We start from the raw sequence: 10578 nt of genomic DNA on the forward strand, positions 1-10578 counted from the left end.
TTTGGTATCATCCTGCTCATTCTATTTGTGCCCGAATTGTCGTTTTAAGTTAGACTGACGCGTAAAAAAGTCAATTAGACTTCTTTTGTATTTGATGAATTATCCTCAATTTTAACCATTCATGTCGTATTTTTTGGTCATTTGTATCATTCTGATTATTTACGTGCTAATTTATTTTCAATAAAAACTGCATGGCCTTATCCCGTCGATGACGTCACTAACAGGATTAGCTGCCTTAATCGCATCATCCCACGCGCACGCGCCCGCCCGGATCCATTCTGGCATTCCTTGATGCAGGTGCGCGCGTGTGCGCGCCGCCCATCCCCCCCCCCCCCCCTCTTTTTTTTCCCTGTTGACCCCTAATCCCCGCCGACGACCTCCCGCGTGCACGTCATTACTTCACCATTCAGCCTGTGGCCGCCATTCACATGCACGCGCACGGCCGTCTTGTGTATTCGGCCTTGGTGCGGCGCGCACACAACACAACACAACACAACAACACACAATACAACACATTATTTGCTATTATATTTACATGCTAGTTGGCAAAAATGACAAAATTAGGTGGCGGGAGATGCGCGTGCAGTGATTTAAAAAAAAAAATGAAAAAAAATCTTGACCCAAAAACTTTTCAATTTAGCCCTAAATGTGATTTGCACTACAATAAATACAAAAAAAAATTGTGTACTACATAAAATTATTCAAAGCAAAGAGCCGAAACATAACAATAATTTGATATTTCTAAGGTTAAAAAAAGCATTTTAAGAATTAAACGTGTATATTTACAGATCAAATAACTTCATGACCAAAAGTTAAAAAAGAATACATAAATAAGTGTGTGTGTGTTAAATGATAAATAGAAAATAATATTAATTAATAACAGTCTATTTTATGGCGCAAAAAAAGATTTTCTTTGACTTCGAGTTTGAATTTTGACATTGCTTGAATGTATTTCTGGTGACAATATTTGATTTTTTTTCGAAGCATCACTTTGGAGCGAAGCTCTCAATTCTATTTTCGAGTTTATTTTCCCGATTTTTTGGTATATGTACGTATTTCGTTTAGATTGTATTTATGTTCTCAATGGCTTTACTGGATATGCAAGGTTACATAAAGGAATGAAAGAAAGAAACGCTGGCGTCCAATTCTGTGATTGGATGCCCTTGTGGCAACAATCTAAATAATCATCTTGTTATTGAATATTAAGCGCGACGTTGTTCTTTGTTTTTGCGTCTCGTTCACTTTGCAACCTTTTTTTGCCAGCCAACGTGTTAAAGGTTCCAGGTAGGTGACAGCCGCGGGAATGAACGACTTTCACGCCCCCACTCCCCGCGCCCACAAACTGACGGACGCCCCCCCCCCCCCCCCCCCCCCCACCCAAGCAACACTTTTCAACATCACGATTTCACTTGTGCATTAATTGTGCCATTTCAACTTTGAACGGGCTTTCAAGTGTGCGTGTGTGTGTGTGTGGGGGGCGGCATTTGGGGGTCGCGCCGCAGCCGGGGTGGCCGCCGGTCCGACCGGGCCAATCAACAGCACGCCAGGGGGCCACATCGGCCTCTTTTTTTTTTTTTTTTCCCAGGGATTCTCCTTCCGTATTGAAATGTGCCGCAGGGGCGGAGATGAGGGTGGGCGAAGGTGAGGGTGGTTCTGGACGGGGCGGGGGGCGTGGTCCCGCCCGTACCTTATAAAGGATCCCGGCTGCTGGCGGCTTTCCTCACGTCCGCTTGACACGCTCGAGACATCACATCAGTCCTGGGGGGGAAAAAAAAAGAAAAAGTTGGAAAAACAATGGACCAATGAACTTTGAGTGACGACTTCGTCCAACTTTCCACGTCAACTCAGCATTTTTTTTTTTCTGTGCGTCAACAAGGATTTCAACTTTTTCTTTTTTTTTTTTTTTTTTTTTGGTCTTGGGGTGGGGGGGGGGGGGAGCGAGAGCGGGAGGGGAAAAGCGTTGAAATCCATAAAGTGTGACGAAGGTGCTCGCAGCGCGTCCAGTTCTCCGCCAAGTTTTCTTCGTGGGGATGTTGAGCTCGGTGAAGATGGAAGCGCACGACCTGCCCGAGTCATGGAATACTTTCTACAGCGAGGCCAACGAGGTAAGAACGGGTGGGGGGGGGGGAATATGCTTTCATAATTCATGTGCTGCAAAAAATAAGAACGACAGCAAAACGCCAAAGCCGCCATCAACAGTTATCCCTATTTTACAAGCTGAAAAGACAGCATTAATATAAAAAAAAAAAAAAAAACATGAATATTGATTTCATATGCATAAAAAAATATTTTGTATGCCAATACAAAACATAGTTGACATATTTAAAGTCCTAAAAGAGCAAAGACAATTCAATAGACATACAGGCCAAAAGAAATAGACAAATATACTTTTATTTTTTTTAATGCCTAAACAACATCAAATAATTATATTATATTATATATTATACATATTTTAATACATCTACAGGCCAAAAGAGCATAAAAGTAACTAAATATATATTTTACATACTAATATATATATATAAAATGCCAGAAAATAAAAAGGGGGGAAAATAAATATACATTTTACGGTAAAAACAAACAATAGATACAAAACATACAACTATTACATGTTTTAAAGACCAAAATAACATTAAAAAATATATACATATTTTACAGGAAAAAAAACAACTAATAATTAAATACCCTACATTTTATTTCTCGAGCCGCAAGGACTCAACGAATAATTACATTTATATTTTATCTGCGTAACAGCCTTTTTATTTTAAATTTAGTCCGGCAAAAAACGAAGCAACTGTTCACGTTCCGTGGCGTAATTGCAGTTTATTTGAATGCGTTTTCTCGCGAGCCAATGAATGCAAATGCGTTGATTTGACATTTATTATACAATTGAAAGATGTAAATGGTTCATGTCCAGCTGTTAATTCAATTTAAAGTTAATGTCATCAGCTGCTGATGCAATTCACACCTTGTAAATATTTAACCCAAAGTGCGCGTCATGGCTCAACTTCCCCTCACTTTTTTTTTTTTTTTTTTTAATCATTATTCGTTTGATTAAAAAAAAAAAAAAAAAAGTGTATAAATGAGTAACATTTGGAAAGCTTTTTGGATCTGCAAAAGTGCGGGTAAAAAAATAAAAATAAAAAATACACACAAAAAAAATAAAAGCAGCAGCGTGACGCGCTTTTTGCGCACTTTGACGTTCACGCGTGAGTGTGAAATCCACGCGCACTGAGAGCTCCATTGTGCATTGACAAGCGGGGGGAAAAGGAGAAAAAGAAACCCAAGACGCTCAAAAAGGACTCCTTCACGTTCAAACCCAAATCCGAAGTCACCCTGCAATAAGCCCGTTGAATTTCTGCTGATTTGATTTCGGGAGTTGCTCGTTTGCGGCGCCTCGACTTGCGAGTGGCCCAACTTACGAGTTTCAGACAAATGCAAAATGACAAAACACTGGCAAGGAGCTGCTGGAGGCCACGGACGAACGTGCCTGCGACGCATGGCGTCAGCCACTAGGCCACGCCCCTGACAAGCACACATCCAACACACCAATACTACACTGAAAAAAAAAAAAAAAAATTTACGGTTGTGCATCATTAAAATATGAAACTAACTTATTGGATGATTTTCATTCAACATTTTAATCAGACGCAAATGAAGTACAGTTTTAATTCGCGATATCATGGCTCAGCTATTGCACTTTTTATTTGAAATTTTTTTGCAGGACTGAGTGCTTGCTGTTAAAATAAATACTTCCTGGCCTTAAACAAAAGTAATAAAAAAAAATATATATGTTTTTGGGGAAATTATTAAGGAATAAAATGTGGATAGTTTCCAGTGCTACTGTACATGTTCAAAAGGTGTTGAAGAGTAGAGAAGGTCTCGTAAAAAAAAAAGAAGCGGAGAACATGATACAATGTTGACCTAATGACAAATGTGCACAATTTCGATTGTCCCAAATGAGAAATATTAAGCGCTTCAAAAGTCAATGTTCTTTCACGTGCGCAAAAGTCTAACGACGAGTCGAACCTTTTCCAAAATCTCCGACAAGCTGATAGATTGCACCGCGAGGTGGCGCTTCGGGAAACGATGTCACGTTCGAGACGGCGGCAGAGAGTCGATCACGAGTGTCGGCTTTTCGAAAGAGGAGACGATATGAAAAGAAAAAAAAACGAAAATTGCAATCATGGAAATTTCCAAAAAGCAGCTCGAATTGAATTACGCATCGCAAGTAATTACGTAATCTCGTTACTCCCCAACGCTGCCGGAACCCAACCCCGCAATTGTTTTCAGTGCACTGTACATACGGTAGAATCTGCGTGAATCTGGCGCCCAGAATTCAGCGCAGTCGCCTCGCTAAAGCACTTTCAAAAAAACGGACGAATGGATCTCTAACGTTGTGTTTTGGTTCCAGATGTATTCGTCACCCAGCAGCATGAACTCCGCCCTGGCGTCCATGGGCTCCATGGGGCCCCTCAACAGTTACATCAACCTGAACCCGGCGGGCGGCGGCGGGGGCGGCGGCCTGAACATGGGCTACCCCGGCCCGGGACTCAGCACGTCGCCGCTGACCTCGGTGGGCTCGGGCCCGGCCCACATGCCGCTCTCCCCGGTGGCGCCCTCCCTGGGCTCGGCCTCGCTCACCCAGTTGTGTCCGGCCGCCGCCCCCCCGGTCTCCCTGTCCCACTACGGCAACATGGGCCAGTCCGTGAGCCAGCTGGGCTACCCGTCGGGCGCCTCCCTGAGCCGCGGCGGGCCCAAGGAGATCCCGCCCAAGCCGTACCGCCGCTCGCTGACGCACGCCAAGCCGCCCTACTCGTACATCTCGCTCATCACCATGGCCATCCAGCAGAGCGGCAGCAAAATGCTCACCCTCAACGAGATCTACCAATGGATCATGGACTTGTTCCCGTACTACCGGGAGAACCAGCAGCGTTGGCAGAACTCCATCCGCCACTCGTTGTCCTTCAACGACTGCTTCGTCAAGGTGGCCCGCTCGCCCGACAAACCGGGAAAAGGCTCCTACTGGACTCTGCACCCGCAGTCGGGAAACATGTTCGAGAACGGCTGCTACCTGCGGCGCCAGAAACGCTTCAAAATCGACGACAAGCTGGCCAAGAAGGCGGGCAAAGACGGCAGCAAGGGGGGCGACGCATCGGGCGACCGCAGCCCGGCCGGGGGCGGCGGCTCGGACGAAGCCGACTCGGCTCACTCGGACAACTCCCACCCGGGTTCCTCCGACGACCAGACGCTGCCCCGCGGGACCGCCAACGACGCCTTGTTGGTGCCGCTCGACTGCCCGCCGCCGCCCGCCGTGGCGCCCGCCTCCTCTGCCGGCATCTTCCACACCCAGTCCACCCACCACCTCCCCGGCGCCATGGGGCAGCACATGGACCTGCAGAGCGATGCCCTCAAGTCGCTGGACCCCCACTACAATTTCAACCACCCGTTCTCCATCACCAACCTCATGTCCAACGAGCAGAAGATGGACCTCAAGTCCTACCAGGACCAGGTGATGGCGTACAACAGCTACGCCTCCAGCGGCTCGCCCGTGCCGGCCAAGCAGATCTACGACAGTCCCGGACCGGGGGCCATGGACTCCGGTGCCTACTACCAGACGCTCTACAGCCGCTCCGTACTCAACGCGTCCTAATCGAACGCGACACAAAATGGAGGCTTTCCCAAGAGACTCGGAAATGGCCGCCACGTTTGGAAAGCCGTTCGAGCTCCCCTCCAGATCCGAACTTAAGGTCCATGTACTAGTAGCCTCTTTGTCCTCACAAGTAAGGCAATTCAGCCCCTGCTAGAACAACTGTGTCTTACAAGTAATCTTTTTTTGTTATTCCCACATTTCGATACACGAGTAGTGGTCGTGTTTGTCCGCTACTAGTGTCAATTTTGGCCTACTAGTATGGAATAAAACCTTGGTCAACTGAAAAAAAGTACTGAATTTGATCATTTTAATTGGTTGCACATGATTAAAATGTGGTAAACCGACGTCATTTTCAAATATTAGAATAATAAGTTAGTTTAACCCGTTTTAATCATGTGTAACCGATTGACTGAAGTACATCGTAAGCATTTTTTTTCCCCCGTGTACTAGGCCCAACTGGTAGGCATGTGTCACACACTAGTAGCCATTTGAGCATTTATTCCTCAAGATTTAACCTTAAGGTCCATATACTAGTAACCTCTGTCCTCATTAGTAAGGTAAATCCGCCCCGGGTAGTTGGAACAACCCTGTCTAACTAGTCACTGCTATGGCCGCTTTCTGGCCTACTAGTATGCAATTATGCCTGGTAATCTACCGTGTTGCACTCGTAATATTACTAGGCCCAACTAGTAGACATGTTTCATGCACTAGTAGCCTCCAGTTTACAGTGTATATATTAGTACGCTCTTTGCCCTCACTTTAATAACAGTTGACAACTGTGTGCTATTAGAAAAACTACTAACAAAATTGTACTAGTTAACCTATCGCTTCACTAGCGGTACTATTAGCATGCAGATGTCAACTAGTGCACAGTTTTTCCTCACTAGCAGCATGAAGTTGTCCTACTAGTGAGGACAAAGAGGGTACTAGTACGTGGGCCTTAAACTGGATATCAAGGATCCGGAATAAATGCTCAAGCGGCATGAACATTTATTTGATATCCTACTAGTGCTCTGAATTGCCTTACTGGCGCCGACAAAGAGCGTACTAGTGCACGGACCTTAATGTGGATGTGAAGGATGCGGAATAAATTCCCAAACGGCTTTCGGAAGCCGCGATTGGACGGAGCACATTTTTCTTCCGCCTCTATGGAGACTCTCTGGTTACACACAACGATGAAGAAGATGATGATGATGATGATGATGATGACGATGATGATGACGACGACGATGAAGATGGACTTTGTACAAAGTGTAAATAGCGGCAATGTGTGTGTGTGTGTGTGTGTGTTTGTGTGTGTGAGCGCGCGAGTGTGTCAAAGGGGTATTTGCATTTATTTATAAAGGGAATAAATTTTAATATATCTTATATTCTGCTTTGTCCAAAGAGTTACAAACGAAACGTGTGGTTCAGGTGTTACGTTCACTTTTTACTCGTCATGTTACAAAAAGATTTCCATCGCAGCCGGCACCGTGTGTCCCCTTTTGGTTTTATTCTGGAACACGGGATGTTCCGGGATGATTGGATAATCTGGAATAAAGGTGTGACATGGGGCCGGGATGCTCTGGGATGGGAAGGTTTTAGAATAGGAGTTCGGGAATTAGTGGGTTCTGGAATCAAAGAATATTCTGGAATAAGGAAAGTATGGCAAATTTGCAGAATAGGAATGTTCTGGAATATAGGGATGTTCAGGAATAAGGAATGTTATAGGACAGAAATATTCTGGAGTGAGAAGGATCGAGACTGGGAATATTTTGGAATGTGGAGGTGTTCTGGAATGTGAATGTGCTGGAACACGGACTTTTCGGGACTTGTCCTGGAATATGGGGATGTTCTGACGTAAAGAATGTTCTGGTAAGGGAAGAATCTAGAATTGCAATGTTCAGAATGTTATTTTATGGGAATATTCTGGAATAGTAATATTCCAGACGAAATGACTATTCTGGAATAAGAAATGTTATGGGGCAGGAATGGTCTGGCAAATTCAAATTCTAGAAAAGGAATGTTCTGGAATATGAATACTCTGGAATTAAGGATGTTTGACAAGGGGAATGTTCTGGAATATAGGGATGTTAGTATGTGAATATTCTGGAATATTAATGTTCCAGAATAAACGATAATTCCGGAATAAAGAATGTTACGGCACAGGAATCCTCAGGTTTGGCTCAGTTGTAGGAGAGGAAGATTCTGGAAAATGGAATATTCTGGAATAAGGAGTGTTTGGGAATAACGAAGTTGTGGAATATGAGGCTATGTTCGGGGGAAGAAGACAAAGTAAACTGTGGTAAAGACTTTAAAACGACAACATGCCGCGTCCCCCCCCCCCCCCCCTTGTTACCTGTAAGAGTGGCTCGGCTCGGACTGGACGGTTCATCGAGGGGCGTGTGCGCGCGAGTGCTCGTGTGTGTGTGTAGCCGGTTACTAAAACAAGAGGCGAGGAGAGATGCACTATGGGAGATTTACATGCAGTACTTTGCACTATGGAGCTCCCGACGGCCAGGTGGGCTGATAGTGCGTGCGTGCGTGCGTGCGTGCGTGCGTGCGCGATCCAATTCCGAGTGTGGGTGGTTGTCCAATTGCGGTCCAAAAGTGCCTCTTTTTTTTTTTCTCTCTCTTCCCACATGCCGATTCGTCTGAATGACGTGAAGGATGCCAAACGTGGAGGTCATGTGGGGGGGGGTCACGTGACGTCGGAAGAGAAAATGTCCTATTTAAGTTACGTGCTCGCTTCTTTTTTTTTTTTTCCATTTTTTTGTTCATTTTTTTTCAACTGTGTGTGTGTGTGTGTGTGTGAGTCGCTATAATATATTGTTTGTGCTTCTTCGCAATGTGATGGCCGTCGTTGGCGTTTGTTAATAAAAAGGTTGAAATGGGGCAAATGCTGTGTGGCGTCTTTTTCGCGACATTTTGACACTACTTGATCTGTAATGGAGCCTTTTGTGAGCAAATTCAATGTTTAATGGCAAAATATTGCATTCTCTTTTTTCCTGATATCGAATTTTCCTGGATGAATTTTAGCGGCAAAATAGTTTTTGAGAAACTTTTTTGGCCTGAATGGCATGTTGAATTTCTGTGGGAAATATTCCTATTTTGTAAGGCGACATAATCTTTTGAGACAAAATCAGTCATTTTCTGACCGACTAAATAGCAAAACAAAAAAAAAACTTCAATTCTCTCTTTTTTGGTGAGCAAATAGCATTTGAATGGTAAAATACTACATTGACATGAGTTGAATTGATTTATTTCACTTTTATTCATCCAGGTAAAGCAACTGAGAACAGATTCCAAAGAGTCGCGCGGACTTTGCGGACAAAAAGAGCTCAAGTCGCTGAAATGGCGCGCGCGGGTGGTCGTATGCACGGTGAGCAGGCAGCCACTTTAAAAATGGGAAAGTAAAATATTTGAACACAAAAAATTGCATTTATATGGAAAACTGGCTTGTTTGTTTTACCCTCTTAGCGTCAAATGTTTGGTTTTGGCCTAATATAACTTTTTTCTGAACAAAACAAAAACTTTATTCGCAATATCGAGTTATTTGAGTCAACAAATATAACATTTCCGTGTCGTCTAGCAAAGAGTGTTGTCATGGCAAAATATTGAAAAATATTTTTGTGGTCTAATTTGAAAGCAAAATATTTCATTTATGTGTGATCTTATGCAGCCTTTTTGTGAGCAAATTTTGCCTTTTATTGGCAAACTATTGGATTTACATGGACCAAATTTTTGAGGTCAAATATTGCACTTTCGTGGCTGACGATGCACATTTTGCGCGACCAAAACGGCATTGTCGGACTTCGCTGGCGCATGGAAGCGGATTCTTGTTGAGACAGCTCGAGGCCCGAGGGCGGACGCGGCGCGGCGCAGACTAAACACGGCCGCCTCACGCCGAGCGCCTCAAAGGGCGATCGGGCGACCGCCGGCCTCGGCGCGTGAGGATCCTGACCCCGGCGCGACCCCGGCGCCGAGTCAACAAAGACAGCGTGAGGAGGACGAAGGCTGTTGATCTTCGTCCCGCGACGGTTACGGGACGGCGGCCGACATCAAAGCGTCGCTGTGAGACGGCGAATGATCGATGACGTTAAGGACGCTTCACGGGCAAAAAGTCTTTCGCACCGTCTATAGAATTTGTGTGCCAAATAACATTGTTTTTTTTTTAGGTACGAGTATTGCACCTTTGTGGCCAAATGTAATTTTTTTTAATGCAAAGCGCATCAGATCGTAAAGTAGATTTTTTCGTCTTTTTGTGTACTAACATCGTGTTCTACTGGCAACGTTTCCCGTCAACATTTTTGTAATCAAATGGATTTTTTTTTTTGGTGTGCAAATACTGTTTTAATGGCAATATTGCAAAACTAGATTTTGCGTGTGTACATTCTTTGTGGCAATAAAAGCGCTGATTGTATATGTATCACCTTTTGTGTGCAAACCCCAATTCCAATGAAGTTGGAACGTTAATAAAAAAACAGAACACAATGATTTGCAAATCATGTTGGACCAATATTTCATTGAATGCACAACAAAGACAAGATATGTAATGTTCCAACTGATCAACTTCATATTGTTTTTTTGCAAATAATCATGAACTTGGAATTTTATGGCTGCAACACGGTCCATTATTTTGCACTTTTGTGGCCAAATGTACACATTTTTTGGGGGGCAAAAAGAAAAATGTACGTTTTATTGGCAATATTTTATTACCTCGCATTTCCGGTGGATACCTTTGCAACAATATGGAGCATTTGTTCCTCCTTTTTTCCAGTATATCCGCTGTACCCGCCGACCACCTTCTATTGTTACCTGGGACTTTATCACGTCAGATGTTTCGATCTTGCGCGTGCGCGTTGACAAACCAATGAGCAGGAGCTAAATGTGTGTGCGTACGTGCGAGCATTTGGAGGCGGGAAAAACACCGATGCTTTTTAACG

At 44.2% G+C, this 10578-nt stretch overlaps 1 protein-coding gene across 1 annotated transcript; it reads left to right on the forward strand.

The window, feature by feature from the left end:
* The first annotated feature begins 1911 nt into the window (after nt 1-1911).
* On the forward strand, nt 1912-6175 carry foxa3 (forkhead box A3). The gene is made up of 2 exons (XM_061781557.1): nt 1912-2105; nt 4415-6175. The coding sequence occupies exons 1-2, from the start codon at nt 2031-2033 to the stop codon at nt 5651-5653; spliced, it is 1314 nt and encodes a 437-aa protein (XP_061637541.1). The 5' UTR covers nt 1912-2030; the 3' UTR covers nt 5654-6175.
* Nucleotides 6176-10578: the final 4403 nt, after the last annotated feature.

This window comes from Phyllopteryx taeniolatus, chromosome 8 (genome assembly GCF_024500385.1).
Source record: "Phyllopteryx taeniolatus isolate TA_2022b chromosome 8, UOR_Ptae_1.2, whole genome shotgun sequence".
Classification (NCBI taxonomy): domain Eukaryota; kingdom Metazoa; phylum Chordata; class Actinopteri; order Syngnathiformes; family Syngnathidae; genus Phyllopteryx; species Phyllopteryx taeniolatus.